This window comes from Tenrec ecaudatus, chromosome 8 (genome assembly GCF_050624435.1).
Source record: "Tenrec ecaudatus isolate mTenEca1 chromosome 8, mTenEca1.hap1, whole genome shotgun sequence".
Classification (NCBI taxonomy): domain Eukaryota; kingdom Metazoa; phylum Chordata; class Mammalia; order Afrosoricida; family Tenrecidae; genus Tenrec; species Tenrec ecaudatus.
This window is the reverse complement of record NC_134537.1, coordinates 123,960,564-123,979,947: the sequence shown is the minus strand read 5'-3', so window position 1 is coordinate 123,979,947 and position 19,384 is coordinate 123,960,564. Positions and strand designations below refer to the sequence as shown.

At 40.8% G+C, this 19,384-nt stretch overlaps 2 protein-coding genes across 6 annotated transcripts in view; one reads left to right on the top strand and one right to left on the bottom strand.

The window, feature by feature from the left end:
• Nucleotides 1-17,986, top strand: part of PRIMPOL (primase and DNA directed polymerase) — a 46,901-nt gene extending 28,915 nt beyond the window's left edge. For both annotated transcript variants that reach the window (XM_075556826.1, XM_075556827.1), the window contains exons 8-13: nt 1,597-1,685; nt 6,302-6,391; nt 6,471-6,579; nt 14,713-14,795; nt 14,879-14,925; nt 17,531-17,986. In XM_075556826.1, coding sequence (XP_075412941.1) covers nt 1,597-1,685; nt 6,302-6,391; nt 6,471-6,579; nt 14,713-14,795; nt 14,879-14,925; nt 17,531-17,779 — 667 coding nt within the window. In that variant the 3' untranslated portion in view covers nt 17,780-17,986. The remainder of the gene's footprint in view (nt 1-1,596; nt 1,686-6,301; nt 6,392-6,470; nt 6,580-14,712; nt 14,796-14,878; nt 14,926-17,530) is intronic.
• Nucleotides 17,987-18,329: 343 nt separating this feature from the next.
• CENPU (centromere protein U) overlaps nt 18,330-19,384 on the bottom strand; it is a 38,330-nt gene continuing 37,275 nt past the window's right edge. For 3 of the 4 annotated variants that reach the window (XM_075556831.1, XM_075556829.1, XM_075556832.1), the window contains one exon: nt 18,330-18,543. In XM_075556831.1, the coding sequence (XP_075412946.1) occupies nt 18,427-18,543 (117 nt within the window). In that variant the 3' untranslated portion in view covers nt 18,330-18,426. The remainder of the gene's footprint in view (nt 18,544-19,384) is intronic. The other variant, XM_075556830.1, reaches the window with a different exon arrangement.

Here is a 19,384-nt window from a genome sequence, read left to right as displayed (position 1 = left end):
GAGTCATTTTCCTGTCGTATCTCATAGGCAAATCAAGTGTTACCTTTGCTCACCTTTAAAATAGGAGCAATGATAACATCTGTTTCATGAGGTGCCGTGGGATGTTTAAGCTGTATCTGGGAGGCCTTCAGAACAGTGCCAGCCCATGGCATTTGCTCAGTGAATATTAGTTGTTGGGTAAGTGCTGGCAGAAGCCACATAATAGTCACTCGACTCCCTGTCATGGAGTTGACCCCCGGGGACAGAGTTGAAATGCCTTACTGGGTTTCTGAGGGTGTAAATCTTTACAGGAACAGAAAGCCTTATTTTGCTGCTGTGAACCAGCTGGTGGTTTCTGTCAAGGTCAGCTAGAGGCCTGATGCCCTATGAAATCTGAATGGCCTCCCCTTGAGCCATTCGACTGGTCAAGCGTGGATCCCAACACCACCCCATCTGATCCATTCCTCTAGTCACATCAGGGCAACTAGAGGTCTGGATGACCCATCCCAAGTTGTCTCACCTTGTCCATTCCAGAAGACACCCTACATGACATTGAGTGGCACAAGCCGTGGATTATGAGACTGACCATCGTGCTGGAATAAGCACCAATCAGCATGCAAGAGTGAGGCCAATGGGACTTCAGGCCATAGGGGCTGAAGTGAGCCACTGGGGTCAGATCACCCGACCCCTGTGAATTTCAGCATCCTATCTTTAGACACTGTCGGGTTCTTGAAACCATGAGGCGACCTGCTTTGTGATTGAAGTATACTTTGCTGATTAAATCTTTGCTGTTTACTGTCGTGGGTTGCTGTCTTGTGCACGTGACTCTCTCTGTTGTGATGGCAAACTTGCTGGCTTTTCTCCAAGGAAGATCGGCCAGGCAACATCGACATTCAACAGACCCTGTGGCTAGCAGACCAGAAGTATAACCCATTACGCCACCAGGGCTTCTTAGGACAAGAGTAGTCAGCTTATAAAACGTGTATGCCTCTTGGCACCCCCTGTTGCTGGCATGAGGATAAAGCCAATTTTTTTTTAATCATGTGGGATAAAAATCCTAGTTGGCCTGTAGTAGAGTCTGAATGAGAAGGTTGCTTTTCTATTGGATGGCGTCATCTTTTCTTTTCTGGATAGGTCATCTTAATTTGCTTCTGAATAGCCAACTAAGTACCAGATATTTTTCTTCCTGAAAGCAAGGCTAAATTATTTCTATAAGGCTGTGAATGTATCTTTCATTAAGTTAATTTTAATCCTTTTTCTCATTGTGCTCACAAAAACGAAATAATTCCTTCAATTCCTATTATACAGCGTATTATAACAAAAATTCGAAGGCTTGTGAACCGAGTTAGACTTCAGTCTATAGAGCACGCCTGGGGTCTTTTGAGTTACTCTGTAATTTTAGAAAGTGCTTTTAACAATCACCAGCCTCCTCTTCTTTTTATCTGCATAGGAATGATGCCGTTGGGGGTAAATGTGGCATAAATATCCTAGAACAAATAGCCTTTGAAGAAAGAATTTTAATATTGAACTACTTGAAATTCAGTTTCTCTTCTGTAACAAGCCTCTTTAATTCTATTATAACGTTAATTTGTTTCTTTTACATATTTTCTCTTTCAGATTCTCAAATACCTTACGAATTCTTAGATGTGACACATCTCAGAACAAACAAAAGCAAGTTGACTGTTTTAACCACAGCACCACTCCAGGTAATTTTCAGAAAATAAGTTCCTCGCAGAATTTAGAAATACGAAATCTCAGTGACCTCAAAAGTCTTAAGTGATATGTATTCATATCTCTGACCCTTTAAACCTGCTTCTAAGTTTCCATCTATAGTGGGGACTGTGGACTGTGTTAGAAGATACTTATTAAAGCAGCATTGATTGCTTCTTATTTATTGGGGGGGGGTTAATACAATACTCATGGAGGTTATAAAACTAAAAAACCAAAATTCAAAACCAAATAATAAAAATAATAAAACCAAAATTCAAAAGTTTTCCTCTTTCTGCCTGCAATAAAGGAGAGAACACTGCCAGTATTCCTATGTGGGACCCTTTTCCCTGTGTTTCTAGTATGTGGAAATCTTCATTTTCATAATGACAGCTAGTTTTTCCAGAGCTGAAAGAATGTGTTGGGTTTTTCCAAGATTTCTTACATAAACGCTCTACCTCTGTAAAAATTTTAATTTGATAAAGTTTTATTCTTTACATATTCCTTTTACAATATAGGCTTAAAAATTCATGGAAAATTATATTATCTTTTAATTCCATTTTCCCAAGAACTTTCTCATATATATATGAGAAAGTAACATTAGCAAATTAGGTTCCCATTTAACAATTGGCTACAATTTTTACAATGTGTCAGCATTGTTCTGTTTCAGTTCATTTAGTTTCCCTGCCTCACCTTACTGTCTCAGTTTTTGCTTTAGACTGTTGATGGGTCTCGTAGATGAATTTTTTAAAGGTGCACAATATTCAGGAGACCTACTGTTTATGTGATGAGCCAGTCTGTTATTTAGGTGAATGGTGATCTCTGACAGTGGTTTCAATTCAAAGTTTAAAATGTATCTCATAGTGATAGTCTTAGGGATTTCTCTAGTTTCAACCAGTATGTCAAGTCTGACATTTGTTTTTAAAGAATTAGAGGGTTTGTGGTTTTTTCCCCCCTATTTTCTCCCATTCTATAAGGGACCATCCGTTGCGTCTCTGGTTATAATGATTGGTACTGATTATAACATTTTTATACATATATTTTGGTACAGCATTTAAAAAATTTTATCAATAGCACAGAATTTATTAATTTAAAAATTTTAAAATAATTTTATTGGGCCTCGTACAATTCTTATCACAATTCATTATCCATCCAATGTGTCAAGCGCATTTGTATATTTGTTGCCATCATCATTCTCAAAACATTTGCCTTCTACTTGAGCCCTTAATATTGGCTCCACATTTCCCCCTCTATCCCTCCTCCCCCTCCCTCATGAACCCTTCATAATTAATAAATTATTATTTTGTCATATGTTACACTGTCCAACGTCTCCCCTCGCCCACTTCTCTGTTGTCCATCCCACAGGGAGGAGGTTATATGTAGATTCTTGTAATTGGTTCCCTCTTTCCACCCCATATTCCTTCCACCCTCTAGGCATCGCCACTCTCACCACTGGTCCTGAAGGAGTCATTTCTCCTGGATTCCCTGTGTTTCCAATTGCTTTTGTACCAATGTACATCCTATGGTCTAGCCAGATTTTTAAGGTAGAATTAGGATCATGATAGTGGGGGGCGTAGGGGTGGGGAAGCATTTAAGAACTAGAGGAAAGTTATATGTTTCATCATTGCTATCCTGCACCCTGACTGGCTCATCTCCTCCCCACAATCCTTCAGTAAGGGGGTATACAGTTAGTTGCCTACCGATGGGCTTTGGGTCTCTACTCTGCATTCACCCTCATTTACAGTATGATTTTTTATTCTTTGATTCTTGATCCTTTCGACACCTCGTGGTCACACAGGCTGGTGTGCTTCTTCCATATGGGCTTTGTTGCTTCTGAGCTAGATGGCCGTGTGTTTATCTTCAAGCCTTTAAGCCCCTAGATGCTCTTATCTTTTGATAGCCAGGCAACATCAGCTTCTTCACCACATTTGCTTATGCACATGTTTGTCTTCAGTGATCATATCTTAATCAGTGATCATTATTCTTAATAGTGAAAACTGAAAATATTGTAAACTCACAATACAACAAGTTTGTTGATATAGTATGAAATACTTTAAAGCTACTAAAATTAAATTTACAAAGCTTATATATTAAAAGGGAAAATACTTATTCACAATGTTATGAGGAAAAATAAGCTCTGAAATTATATATGTGATAGGACCACAGGTTTATTAAAGAAATGTAGAAAACAGTTTTTATGATTATTTTCTTCTGTTTAAGACTTATTTCCAGATGTTAGTCTGTGGTTTATTTCTCTCCTTTCTACCTTAACATATTTTCTAAGATTTCTCCAATTATGCATATTACTTTTATCATTGAAATATAGCCCTTTTCTAAGAAAACTAAGATGTATTAGTCTTAAAATTGCAATGAGAATTATATCTTTAAAAATCAAATGGGTGGGAGAATAGCAGTGTACCCACAAATATATATAGTTTTGACAGAGAACATGTGTGCGAGCACGTGTGTGTGTATTTATCTTTGCTGCAAATATACCTATGCATCTGGTTGCCTATGCCAAAAAGAAACCCACTGCCATCAAGTCGATTCTAACTCATAGCAACCCAGTGGGAACTGTCTGTCCTGTGGGTCTCTGAACCTGTATATCTTTACAGGCACAGAAAGCCTCTTTCACCTATGAAGCAGTTGATGGTTTTGAACTGCTTACCTTGCAGTTAGCAGCCCAGCATATAGCCCACTATGCTACCAAGGCCATATAAGCCAAGGCCAAATTTTGAAAATTTCTTAAATATAATCATACACCTTGAGGGAATGAGCCTGGGCCCTTGCGGAGCTGGATCCTAGTCTCTGGGGACACTAAGGTCAATCAGCATAGCGTAGTTCACAAAGACTGCTCTAAATCCTTTGAGTGAGTAGTGACTGGGATGTTGTGAGATTGTTAGTGGCCCTCAATGGTGCAATTAATTATCTCCATCTCCCTGATTGGAAGATAAAAGGATGTTGAAAATCAAAAACATAAAATAGCCTAATGGACCACACGCATCAGTCTCACAACCCTGAGACCAGAAGAACTAGATGGTGCCCAGCTACCGCTACCAAGTACTCTGAAAAGAATCACATTAGATCATGGATAGAGCAGGCGAAAATGTGGAATAAAACTCAAAATCATGAGAGACCAGACTTGGTGGTTGGGTAGAGACTGATGTAACCCATGAGATTAAGGCCCTAGGCCCATTCAGGCTTGGAATTGAACTCACTCCATTGCTCAGCTTTCAGCCAAACAACAGACAAGCCTCTATAATCAACCCTTTCAGATCAACAGGGCAGCATTTGCCCAAGACAGAGCGCAGTCGGGTTAGGGATGGAAACTGTAAGTACAGCGCATCAGTGACGATACATTGGTTGGTATGTTGAGGGGATTGCAATGGATGAGTTGAAACCAAACATGCCTGAACCATGTAAAGCTGATGATCTCCCTTGTAAACCTTCACCGGGTTCACAATGAAAAGTCTTATGAAATAAACTGAGGATTTAAATACACAATTACAGTAGCTTCTTAGTGTGCAGTTGAATTGGCAGTGCCTTCCAGCTGCTGATCGCCCAGGACCCCCTGCAGTGCACAGGCAGCTTGCTTACTCACTGCCTCAAGGGAGGACACGCAGCTCAGAAAGAGGAAGTTCAAAGCTAAGCAAGAAACCCTTCTGACTCAGTGACACAGGGATAGAAGGCTTCCGAGGCTGGAAGCTTTCATAGAGCAGATAGTCTCCACTTTCCCCCGGGGAGCAGCTGGTGGGCTCGAAGCACAGACCTTGTAGTCCAGTGCTTATCTGACAGCACCACCAGGACGCCATAAGAGGATGTTGGAAAGGATTTATAGGCTTTAGTAAAGTGCACTGGGGAATGGAAGGAACTGCCAGGGACACCTGGTGCTGCCATCTATGACTGGGTGTCTGAATACTGGGGGGTAAGAAAGCCTTCAAAAACAAAATCCCGTCGACCACCAAATAGCTTCTAACCATGTCCCTCTTGGACGGAGTAGAATGCCCCTTTAGAGACTTGAGGCTGTAATCTCTATGAAAGCAGACAACCTCATCTTTCTTCCATGGCTTCCAACCAGATGCCCTTCTGGTAGCTGCCAAGCACTGACGCACAGAAGCGCACCACTCTTCTGTAAGGGGAAGGCACAACTGGAGGGAGACTAGTGATTGGTGAAGACGCAGCAGTCACTTCTGTTGGCTAGGATGGGAAGGTGTTGCTCACTTTGCCTGCGTTCGGACGTGCTGGAGTGGTCTTGATTTATTGTGACCACGGAGGCCATCGCTGAGGTTGACATTCTGTGATAGAGGGTATGTTCGACCGAGGACACCAAGGCTGAGGTAGGTGGTGTGTCCCGCCCAGGCCAGCTCCTGACACCAGGGCAGCTCGTCTCTCTCAGAATGACAGAAGAAAGAGGTCGATGGTATCATTTCAAATGCTGTTATAATTTTTGTTGGATAGTAGGATCTCTGACAACTAAAAGGCAGATTACAAAAATATACCAACCAAAAATGCTGAGGTTATAAGATCCATAAGTGTATTAATTAAGAGTTTAATAAAAATTTAACTCCTCAACATTTGACAATTGTGATTTATAAATATTTCTTGTATTTTGCAGTAGAAACACTTGAAGGTTTTCAGTGTTCACCCTACCCTGAGATTGATCGTTTTGTTCTTTCTTTGGTGACTAAAAATGGCATTAAAGGAGGTAAAAAATAAATATTTATCTTTATTAATTACTATGTCACAGAATATTAGGACCTTTAGGAACATTGTTTGTATTTTAGGAATTCGGCGTTGGAACTACTTTTTTCCAGAAGAATTACTGGTTTATGACATTTGCAAATATCGTTGGTGTGACAATGTTGGAAGAGCCCACAAGAGTAATAATATCATGTAAGTATGGTATCTAATACTATTGCATTTTAAATGTCTGCAATTTCATACTTGAGAAGATTAAAAACGGTTCTGTAATAAGTTTAGTTTAGTAAATTCAATTTGTAATTCAACTTATAGTTGTATTTGGTTAGTGTTGGATATTATAGATTATTTTCATTTCAACGTTAATTCTTTTAACACAGATTCCTCTTTAGCCTCCCTTATTTTATTGTCCAGTTTTCACAAACATATGAGGTGCTTGAAAATAGGTGGGACACACCTTAGCTATCAAAACGACATCTTTTCTTTTTAATGCCCTGAAGCGGTCTTTGGCAGCAGACTTGTCCAGTGTGATGCGTCACTTGATTCCTTAACTGCTGCGTCCATGGATATTTGTTGTGGTCCAGAGACACGTGCGATGTGCGACTTTAACGTCTCCGCATGTCACGGTGCTGTTGGTCCAGCGGTGAGGGTTTCCCTTGCCTTCGTTCACCTGTGTCACACACAGCACCCGAGGTGGGGAGCGCTCGAGGGAAAAGCAACTGAAGAGGGACAAAATAAGCATCTTCCATCTTCCTCTTTAAAGAGATTTTGTAAAAAAGAATCGGAGGTTAAGGTTGTTTCCTTGCTCAAAACAAAGACTGGATATTGAAGGGCACCAAGATGTGCTGTTTTTTTAAAAATAATTTTATTGGGGACTCTTACAACTCTTATCACAATCCATACATCCATCCATTGAGCGGTGTTGAATATTTTCTGTGTGTGCCCAGCCCTGTGGTCCTGTATTTCCTTCAAAATGCCCCTGAGAGGGAGGAAAGAGAAGTAAGCCAAGAATGGAATCTTAACGAATGTAAGAATATGGTTAGAATGGGGGTAAAATTAAATCCCACTGGCTATGACAGAGAGAGCTTGCTATGTTTTTTATATTTAGTACCTAAGGTGTGGTGTCTGTATAACCAGGCATACACAGTACATAGGTCAGACATGAGAAAACCATCATGAAGCCATTGCTGGCAGCTGGAACATCTGTTTAGTGGCTGTGTGAGTGCAACAGTTGGTATGTACGCTTAGAATAATGCCGTTAAAATAATAATTTATTGTGCCAACCTGGCCTTTGTTTCTCTAGAGAACCCTGTCTAACACAGCACCCAGGCAAGTATCACAGGAAAACACACAGAACAAGATCACCTGGGTCCACAAATCAGCCAAAATGACAGTTAACATTTCCATGTATGTCTTTCTAGTGTAGCTCTTCTTTTACTCGTCTTGTTTCTGTCTCTGTAAACTTACCAAAAAAAAAAAAACAACAACCCAAAACAGGCAGCGCCATCCACGATTATCTTAGACCCATTCGCTGTTTTCCAAAGGTTACAGTATGTTTGCCTCTGAAGAATCACAAAGTCGTATGTACTGACTTTGCCACATTCGTCATCTGTTCAAAGTGGTATTCATAATCTACTCTAATAAGCCATCACACAGGCCTGTGAGCCTGAGCCATGCCAGTGGTTAATGTGCCTGGCCAATAACTGGAAGGTTGGAGGTTTCCATCCATTTGAGCACCTCGGGAGAAAGGCCTGGTGATCTGCTTCCCAGAAAGCCAGCCCTTGAAACCCAGTGGAGCTCAGGTCCACTCTGCCATGCAGAGGGTTGTTAATGAGTCGGAGCTGACTGGATGCCACTGGTGTATTTAATAGTGTCTGTGTATGTGTAAAAAACTAACCATCAGTGAACACCTATCATATCTACCACCTCCCCGAGGAAAGAACCTTATGGACCTGGAATCAGTGGGTTCGGCCCGAGTGTCTTCCCTTTCTCGCTGTAACCTCGTCTCATTTTACTTCTCTTTTTGAATTTATATAAATTGCCTCCTTCAGCATGTTTCTGACAGCAGCGTGTTTGTCAGACTCATTCGTGTAGCTATTTTTATTCTATGTGACATCACTGAAAAGTTTGTCATGTAAACATACCAGTTTGCCCAGTGTGCTCTGACATTTGGATTATTTTATAGTTTTTCAACCACTGACCTTGCGATTCGTAGCCAGCACTTAGCCCCTGTGCCACCAGAACACCTTTTTATATAATTGCTAGGCTTTGTTATTGATAGTATTTTTGCTAAGCTGATGAGTGCGAGAAGTCATGTGATTTTCTTTGGCATTTCTCTGATTACTAATGAAGTTGAGGATTGGCTTGTGAAGCCATGCGTGAGTCAGAGATCTGGCACATGTGAAGTGGAGGGAATGAGGACTGGGACATATGGCCGGGCTCCCCGGGGTCTGCCCTCCTGTGCTGGACTCGCTCGCAGAAGCGTGTGGTCCTCTCATATGGCAGACAGCAATTGTGTTATGAAAATAGCTGCATTTTGTGATCATGTAGTTACAAAGTATGTGAGAGATTTCCCTGAGCCACACACCACAGATTCATAGATTGTAGGTGTGTTTACCATATGCAGTCACCAAATCAAGAACGTCAAAGAAAATGGAAAGAAGAGTTATTGTACCAAAAAAAGAGAAGTCAACATTCCAGGAGGTAGCAGATGAACAAGGACCAGCGGTACAGAAGGAAGAAGTTCAAGCTGCACTGAAAGTATTAGCCAAAAACGAGGCTCCTGGAATTGATAGAATACCAATTGAAATGTTTCAGCAAGTAGATGAAGCGCTGAAGCCCTCAGATATTTGGAAGGCAGCTAGCTGGCGAACTGACTGGAAGAGATGCACATTGGTACCTGTTCCAAAGAAAGGTGATCCAACAGTGTTCAGATTACAGAACAATGTCACATGCAAGTGACTTTTTGCTGAAGATCATCCAACAATACATTACTTGTGTTTCACAGACTATGTGAAAGCGTTCAACTGTGTGGATCATAACAAACTACGGATAACCTTAAGAAGAATGAGAACTACAGACCACTTCATTGTGCGCGTGTGGAACTTGTATATGGATCAATCGGCAGTTGTGGGAACAGAGCAAGGAAATACTACATGGTTTAAAATCAGGAAGGTGTGTGTTAGGGTTGTATCCTCCCACCTACTTGCTCAATAGGTATGCTGAGCAAATAATCAGAGAAGCTGTATTATATGAAGAAAAATGTGGGATCAGGATTAGAGGAAGGCTTACCTTGCTTGCTGAAAGTGATGACTTGAAGCACTTCCTGATGAAGATCAAAGATGGCAGCCTTCAGTATAGATTATAAATCACAGAAAGACCCAAATGCTCACAACTGAACCAATAGGTCACATCACGGTATATGGAGCAAAGACAAAAGTGGTCAAGGATCTCGCCTTGCTTGGACCCACAGTCGATGCCCATGGGTACAGCAGTGGAGAGACCACAGGACACTTTGCACTGGGTGGATCTGCTGCACGAGACTTCTTTAAAGTGTTGGAATGCAAGGATGTTTCATGGTATTTTCAGTGGCCTCGGATGCGTTGTGACATGAAGGAAGACAGACGCTAGAACTGATGCACTGGAGTCGTGGTGCTGGTGAAGAGTGCTGAAAGTGCCGTGGACTGCCAAAGAACAAACACATTGTCCTCGAGGACGTATGTAAGGAGCCAGAATCCTCTGTAGAGGTAAGGGTGGTGAGGCTTTGTCTCCCATACTTTCGACACGTTGTCAAAAGAGGCCAATTCCTAGAGAAGGACATCGTGCTTGGTAGATTAGAGGCAGCCCAAAAGACGAAGGCCCAGCAAGGTGAAGTAACACAATGGCTGCAACACTGGGCTCCAATGTAAGAATTACTGTGTGGGGCCCAGGACCGGGCAGTGTTTCACTCTGCCATCGACAGCGTTGCTGAGTTGTAACTGACTTTTCAGTAGTGAAATATGAACAGCTTCTCAGAATGCAGCGTGAGAAATTCTTCACAGTTAACAAGCAAGTATGTTCCTACATCCTGGAACAGCCGAAGAGTTTCAGTGCTTTGACATGTGAACGCTATGACCAGAAACGATTCAAGTGGTAACAAGATTTGCAGGGCTACTTTTTGTTGAATTCCTCGTTTCCCAATCATCACTGAGTAAAAGCTGTAACAGGTGTCCTGTCACCTGAAATGCAGGTAACTGGAGCATCACAGCCAGTTTACCCACTCCAAGTCAGAAGATATTATTTAGAGCAGTGGTTCTCAACCTTCCTAATGCCGCGACCCTTTCATACAGTTCCTCATGTGGTGGTGACCCCAACCATAAAATTATTTTAATTGCTACTTCATCACTGTCATTTTGCTACTATTATGAATCAGGTGACCCCTGTGAAGGCTCGTTCAACCCCCAAACGGGTCACGGGCCCACAGGTTGAGAACCGTGGTTTAGAATGTATACCAGCGAGGAAACCACAACAGTGCTAATAGACTGTCTCTGTAACCATCACCAACCCTAATTTTAAGCATCTGGTACTGTATACTTATAACAAATGGAGCTGAACAAATGCTACCTTCTCTATTCTTAAAAAAACATGTTTTTTCATTGTTAGTGGTCAGGGATTGTTTAAGGAGCATTCATCACACAAATGTTTAAACTTTGGGCTACTAACCACAAGGTTGGCAGTTCAAATCCATGCAGCTACTCCAGAAAGAAAAACCTGGTTATCTGACCCCATAAAGATTACAGCCCAGAAACCCCGAGAAGCAGCATCACTGAGTGCAAATCAGCTTGATGGCAGCAAAAAGCAGCAGGGGTGTTAGTTAGCTTTGCTCTGCTCCGAGTCGGTAACGTGTCTACCAAAGTTTTCAAAGTTACTGGCAAAAGTTGTTCATAGAATTCTTCGATGAGACATACATCCTTCCTCTAGTTGTTTAATGCCCCCCACCCTTATCATGATCCCAGTTCTATCTTACAAATCTGGCTAGACCACAACATGTATACTGGTACAGATAAGAGCTCGCAACACAGGGAATCCAGAACAGATAAACCCCTCAGGACCAATAACAGGAGTAGTGATACTAGGAGGGTAAGGGTAGTGGGGAGGAGAGTAAGGGGACATACAGCAGAAAAGTGGGTGCAATGAGACAGCAGTCAGTATAAGACATGGAGAAAAAAAAAGAATTTGTAAATGATCAAGGGATATGGGAGAGGGAGAGGAAAAAAGTAGCTGATGCCAGGGGCTCAAGTAGAAAGAAAATATTTTGAAAGAGATGATGACAACATATGTATACAGATGTGTTTGACACAATGGATGTATGTATGGATTTTGGTAAGAGTTGTAAGAGTCCTCAAAAAATACTTTAAAAAATGATGGTAACATATATACAAAGGTGCTTGACGCATGGATAGATGTATAGATTGTGATAAGAGCTGTTAAGAGCCCCAAATAAAATGGTTAAAAAAAATTTTTTTCTAGCATAGGCTGCCATTGTATCTATATTTTCTAGTAACATTTATGAATCTTTCAATTAATTTTGCATGAATTGTCATTGTTCAAGTTTGGGTCTATTGATTCTGTTGAATTCTTTGTTATTCCTTTTACTTGTATTATTCATTTTCTGACTCACAGTGACCCACAGGACAGAGCAGAACTGCCACTTAGGGTTTCTGAGATTTCTAAGTTCTCCTGGGAGCAGAGAGTCTTATATTTCTCCTGCTGAGCCTGGTAGGCTCAAGCCACTGACCTGCAGGTTAGGAGTTCATTGTGTAACCCACTATGCCACCAAGAATCAAGTCGATGGCTTATTGTTCATTTTCCAATTTGTTATTTATATTTAGTTGCCCTTTAGTAATAATATAGTTGCTCTTTGAGGACTATAAGTTTCCCTGTAAAGACTACTACCCTTTACATTTTAATGTATTTTCATTTCCATTCATTCCCTAAGCATTTTCTAATTCCTATTATGCCCTTTTCCCCTTGAGACATTGGTTATTTAGAAAGTTTTGGATTTCCAAATCATGCTTTTTTTATTATTTATTCCTAAATAATTGTGTGTGGGGTCAGAAATGTGCTGAGTGAACTGACAGTGTTACTCTTAATAGATTCCTAGCTTGGAGTCAGTTTTTATAATGTATTGCATGTGATTGTGAAAAGCAATTTCTACTTATTGGAAACCGCCTCTATGATTAAACTTAGTAAGTTCTGAGAATTGGTGGCTGCTGTAGTTGGCTCTGACTCATGGTGAGCCCACTTACAAGAGAATAAAACTTGGCCTGGCCCCGCTCCATCCTTACAAGCAGCCACCGTGTCAGCCGTCTCGGCGTCTTCCTCTTCTCCGGGACGCTCTTTATCCAGTGTGCTATCCTTTTCATAGTATGATGTCCGAACTACGTCAGACGAGTCTCCACGTCGTCACTTCTTCCAAGACAAATCTGTTTGCTCTTCTGGCAATGCACAATACTTTCAGTATTTCTGAACACCACCATAATTTAAAAGCTCAGTCCTTCTTAGCGACTCTTCTTTAATCTTTTTATTGGGGGCTCTTACATTTAACAGTCCATACATCCCTTCTATCAAGTGGATATGTACAGTTGTTGGCATCAACAACTTCTAAATACTGCCTTAAGCCCTTTGATAGCTTTTCCCCCCTCGCTCCCCTGCGAACCCTTATTATGTATTGTTATTATTTATATATCGGTATATTTTACACCTCCCATTCTATCCATTCACCTGCTAGCCTGGTATTCATCCCCCTTGAGGGGGGTTAATCTGCCATCATTGCTCTGTTCCCCCTCCCCTCCCTTCCTGGAATCGTTACTCCCATTACTGATTGAGGTTTCTCTCTCCTGAGTTCTGTACATTGAAAGCTCTTGTCTGCCACTGTATGTACATCTGTCTAGCAGGATTTGTGAGTTTGAACTAAGATTAAAATAGTGGGAGGGTTTACTCTCTCATCCATCTGAAGCAATTGATAATACCATGGCCTGAGTTGGGCACACCTTAGCCCTCAAATGTGGATCGAAAATGAAATCTTTGATATTTTTTCTCCCTTTATCACACTGTCCCAGAGTTCAGTTGTGAAGATTTGTTTTTACACTGAGTTGTAAAACAGAATAGAGTGTAGTCTTTGATCTTTATCAGCAAGTGCTTCAAGCCCTTCTCCCTTTCAGCAAGCAAAACTGTGGCATCTGCATTCCAAGGTTAATGAGCTTTCCTCCAATCTCGATTACACATGCATCTTGTCCAGCTTCGTGGGTCATCTGCCCAGCACCTGGGTTGGATAAGTAATGGAGATGGGCTACAACCGTCACACCTTTCCCAATTTTAGACCATGCGATATCCATCTGCTCTGTTTCAGTAAGTCTCGTGTTTCCACATGAACACAATTAAGCAGTGAAACTATCATTGACATTTCCTAAATTCTTGATTTTACTCATCTATTATTGAATTGTTTTTATTTTTTGAATTCTGTTTTTAAAAAATCTTGACTTGTTTACACTTTATGTCCATTTGTTGCTCTTACATACTGTGAAGCTGTGTCATTTGCTGGATATAGATGAAGAATTGTAATGTGTTCCTGGGGGACTTTTTTCAGTCATACACGTTTTGCCCTAGTGTTAGTTTTGTGTGGTATTTTTGGGTGCCATAGCATTTCTTTCTTTAGGCATAGCATTCGATCTATTTTCATGCTTTTCTCTATTTTTTAAGCCTTGTGCTTATCTTCAGTAAGGAACATATAGCTGGATTTTTAAAAATCCATTTTGGGTATTGCTATAGTCTATTGTGCCAGCCTGGCCGATAAACACAAGTAGGATTAACTGAAGGGCAGAGGGATTAAATGGCTCGGTGAGCCTCACCTTGGTTGTTCTGTGCCTCAGTTTAAAGGGGTACACTACCTGTGGGATGCCTAGCCTGTGGACTGTGTCGCTGTAAGTTGAGGTCCCTTTAAGCCCACACGATTGGAATGTTCATCTCTGGAGCTTGGGACTGACAGTTGATGACAGTTGGGGACCTGCCTTGCTGTTTGCTGCCTGGGTATATATAGTCCAGCTCTCTCTACAGAAGGGGACTGGCAACTGGCAGTTCTCAAAACTTGAAGGACTGCTAGTGTCTCACTGCTTTATAATTTAACTGTTAATTTATTGTATTATCTATCTGTATATTATTTAACGGTTTATTTCTTGAATTATAGATCTATCTTTATAAATATATTTATATATAATTACTAGCAATCTGGTTTGTCTCTCTAGAGAACCCTGTCCAATACAGGTATTAATACTTTTTTTTAATCTAAAGGATCCTGGTTGATATGAAAAATGAAATTTGGTATCAAAAATGTCATGACCCTATATGTAAAGCAGAAAACTTCAAATCTGACTGTAAGTTACTCGTTTTTTTACAATGCTTTCCACAAAGTGAAAAGTAGATGCCTTCTCTAAAGCAGTTTTACTCTCCGGCTCAGGTTTCCCATTACCTCCGGAAGTGTGTCTCCAGTTGCTTTTCAAAGACGTAAGTGTGGTTCTGTTTCTCCTCGCTTTCCAGTTCTGAATGACCAGAGAGCGGAGTAGCCAGTTGCATCCAGATTGCTTTTAAACACCATGATTGGTTGGTGCCTTGTTTTCACTTAGAATTCAAATGTAGCAATTCTCACTTCACCTCATACCTGAGAATATGTACCTCATTCTAATTTACTGCTTGCACAGCCATTGTACAGAAATCCCTTCAATCCCAGACCTTTAAACCGTTTTTCCCTTTCCCAGTATGCCAAAAAATACACGTCTTTGTATGTGTTCTTTTGAGCATTTCTTCCTACAGTATGGCTTTCTAGAAGTTTCACTGAATTAAAAGATAATGCACCTCTGATTTCAAACAAAACTCATTGCCGTCCAGTCAGTGCCAACACGCGGTGCCCCTCCGACACTGTAGGCCCAGGTACACCTGCCCCGGTGGCTGCAATCGTTCTGGAGCAGCCTGCCACATCTTCCCCCTGCACAGCAGTCAGTGGTGGGAGGCAGCAACCTTGCAGCTAACTGCAGAGCACTAAGCCCCAATCCACTGCACCGCAAGGCTCCTTGCAAATGGCTAAATCAACTTTTATTTACACAAATAAAAGTCTGTAAAAAATTATAAAATCCATTGAAAACAAAAGGGGTAAATCCTCCTCACTCATACTTGATTACTTGAGAGAAAACTTTGTTATCCATCATTCCAGAGTTTATGCATAGGTGTATATGGCGACTTTTTAAACATCATAGTACACAATTTGGAAGGTTAATTTTGCTTTCTCCTATTTGATATATCAACAAAAAATAATAGTACATACTGCCAAACTGCTTTGATAAAACTTTATAAAAGTTATAATTAAGTGTACACAACTAGTTCTTAATACTTGTCACCCATACTTCTGCCAGTGTTGCCTTTGTTTAGCCTTTTAATTTTTAGCAGAGAAGCAAAAAATAAATGGCTTATATTTTTGTTCTGACAAATTTGGAACACCTCTCAGTTGCTACTTGTAATTCTATTACAAATGGTCTGTACTTGTCCTTAGCTTGTTTTTCTGTGAATACACTGAAGATCTTTTTCCTACGTGTTCTTTTTGGTGCTCTGTAAAATCTGACTTTAATTTACAGTGATTTGGGGGGGTGGGAGGTCACGGCTAACAGGCTTTTTCCTTAGTGTTATATTTGGACTAAACGTCACCTGCTCCAAGCTGAATTACATTCTGTTCAGCGGTGCGGTACTAGTCGTATCCAATTATATAAACAGTCCACCGACCACTCTTAAAGATCCACGTGAGAAAGGGTGAAAATCTCACTGGTCTGTTTGCTCTGGCGACAATATAGCTGAGTCAGATTCTATGATAAACGAATACATTTAAGGGAAGATCTGATGAAAAAATTCTTTGGAGGAAAAACATTTTTAGTCTTTTCCTCCTTGTTCATTTGTTATTTTTATGAGCAGATTGCCAGTGGAGGTTGATTACCATTGGTTAGACATCCATTTAAAATTTGAAACATCTAAAAAGAACAGTGTAATGAATACCCATTTATTCTTACGTTACCATTTTGTCATTTCTGCTTTATTACCAAGTAGCTTACTTGCTGGTTTTCCATTTAATGATCTTTGCTATTGATTTTTTAAACCTTTTGAGGTTGTTAAATTCTCTATTTTAAAAAATTCAGACCTACAGAAATGTTGCAAGGGAACAAGGAACTGTGTCTGTTCTTTACCTAGATTTGCCTTATTTTGGATGAACCATTTGAGAATAAGTTGCAGACATGAAAACATTTCATCTCTTAGTATTTAAACATGTAATTGAAGAATTAGGACACTGCTATATGACCATGGCAGAACTATGAAATCCAGGTGTTTTAATATTCATTGGTATATTACTATTACGTACTGTCTAATCCAGAGTCCCCAAGTAGTACTGGTGGTTAACTTGGTTAGCTCAGCTGCTAACAAAGCTTTTGAAAGTTCAAGTCCACTAAGAGGTACCTTGGAAAAATCAAACACTGAACTCTGAGTTCTCTTCTGATGCAGATGGGTTACCAGGAGTTGGAATCAACTTCATGGCCACTGGTGCATCTTAATGTTGACAAGTATCCCCCAGCTCTCCCTTATAGCAATTCTTGAGTGCTCTAAATCAAGAAATAACGGAATCGTTTCCCACTTGTGTTCAGCTACACTAACTGAACAAAATCTCCCCTTGCTGAGGGCACCGACAAGCGCGCCCCCACAGAGACTGCCACCCGTTCCACATTTGGCATTCAAAAGTACATGAGCGCAGTGCCAGCAACAGTTCGATGGGTGGGCTTGCTCATGGTTGCGATACTGGAGACACTGTATTCATCCAGTGTATGCATCTTACAACCTGCTAAAGAATTGGCCCTTTTACTTGCCATCTTACTTCAATACCAAAAAAGAAACCCAATGCCATCAAGTCGATTCTCATGGCCAATTTGTAGGACAGGGTAGGACTGACCCCATGGGTTTCTCCAGCTTAACTCTTTACTCCAGTGGAAAGCCTCAATACAGTGTAGGGTGAAGCCACGTTTTATAACTGTTACCTTTTCCTTCTGCCGCCTTTGCTTCTTCCCCCATGGAAACAAAGGACGAGGAAGTCATGACAGCTGAAGTCCAGAACGTTGAAACCGAGAATCCTCACAAGCCACCAAATAGCAAGTTATCAACGGGTGTGCCTTCCATCGATGACTGGGATAATGGCATTGACGATGCTGGCTTTCTAGAAGCCACTGAAGATGCTGAATTGGTTGAAGCAACAGAGAATAGTCTTCTGAGTTACAACAGTGGAATCGAGGATATTCCTGATGAACTACTTCAGGAAATCTTACAAGAGTAGCTGTGGACACTTTCTAAATGGATGCTTCTATAACTAGCTTTTATTTTGCCTGAAGATTGTTAGATTTTATAATATAAACATTAAATTAACTTAAACCTATTTATATGAACAAAGTTTTATCACATTGCTGTTTGTTATATAGATATATTTTTAAACTTATGTAAACTACTTTTATTAAAAATTCACTGGTGTAAATAAAAATCTCCACTGATATACCAGAATTAGTCTATCTTCACATCTATTTGAGTTATAGTTTAAAACATGCCTGGAGTTAATTAGAATAAGGTGTTAACATTTTATAACTTATTACTCAATAGCTAGAAATGCATATGACACAAACTATACAATCAAATTGATGCCGCTTATTTGATGTGATGGCAAAATCTTATTTTGGTGACTAAACCAGATATCCAACTTGAACAAGCAGACAAGTTTATTTTCACATATCTCAGTGTTGTTTTAACAATAAAATGTTCAATTGAAACATTAATATAGTTCGTGTTTTCCCCATCTCGTGTGGAAAAACGGAAGTAAGAATGTACACCCTCCATTAATTAAAAAAGAATTTTATTTACAAATAAGAGTTGCAGAATGCTGACAGTGGCATGAGGCAGGTCTCTGTACAGGGACAGCTCAGTAGACTGATCTCATTCCTGACCAAGGAGCTTCTCTAATTGATGGTTAATATTCCGCAGGTGAGTTTCAGCTCCCAAAAGACCTCGTGCCTTCATTAACAGAGCTGGGAGGCTGGATGCATCGTACTGCTGGGGGGAAAGCATTGCATTTAGGTTAGCACCCAACAGTATGTCTTCTAAACAGCAGAATCTTATGGTTCATTAGCGCTTCTGTTTAAATGAAGACCATTGTGAAAACTAGCTGTCATCTATTTTCCTTAGGACAAACTGATCACACACAGATGTGGCAGGACCTGCTCTGCACAGCCCAGCTGGGCTTCTCACTGCGGAGTTAGGTAAAGCAAGCCTTTCCTGGGACAGACTGTGGTACAGTGTGACGTCTGCTCATCTCGTCTCTTTTGAAACCAAAGTGTAAGGCGGGTTTGCTTTTCTTGATAGAGCAGGGAGAATAGAACACACTAGGTTTAGAGACAAAAAGCCCCATCTAGGAAAATGGTTTACTGTGGAGACCATTTTACTGTCTACAGGTTGCCCGTCCCGTGGTGGGGCTAAAAGACAAACATGACAATATAAACCCACGGACTTGGAACGCCAAATCCAACTCTTGGTTTTGAAGTCACTAACCCAGCTGACCTTCCTGCGGCTTCTTTCATTTCTTCCTGTTGCAACCCGTGGCTGAGGGCGACTGTTTTACAGCTTTCCGCGTCACAAAACTGTATCATGCTGCGCACGCCTGTGACTGTTTGCCAGACCAGGACTATCACCCATGGAATGGGATGCTACACAATTCACTTTTCAGAAACATCTGAGAGCCACTGGGCATCTGTCCTCTGGAAGGGCCACGAACTAACGTTTGGTGCTGCGTTGGTAGTTCAGGACAAGAGGAAAGGCGTACACCCAAATACCACAGACTGAGGCAAACGGGAAGGCTGCTTCATTAGCAGTCCAACAGGCAAAGAATAGGTGTTAG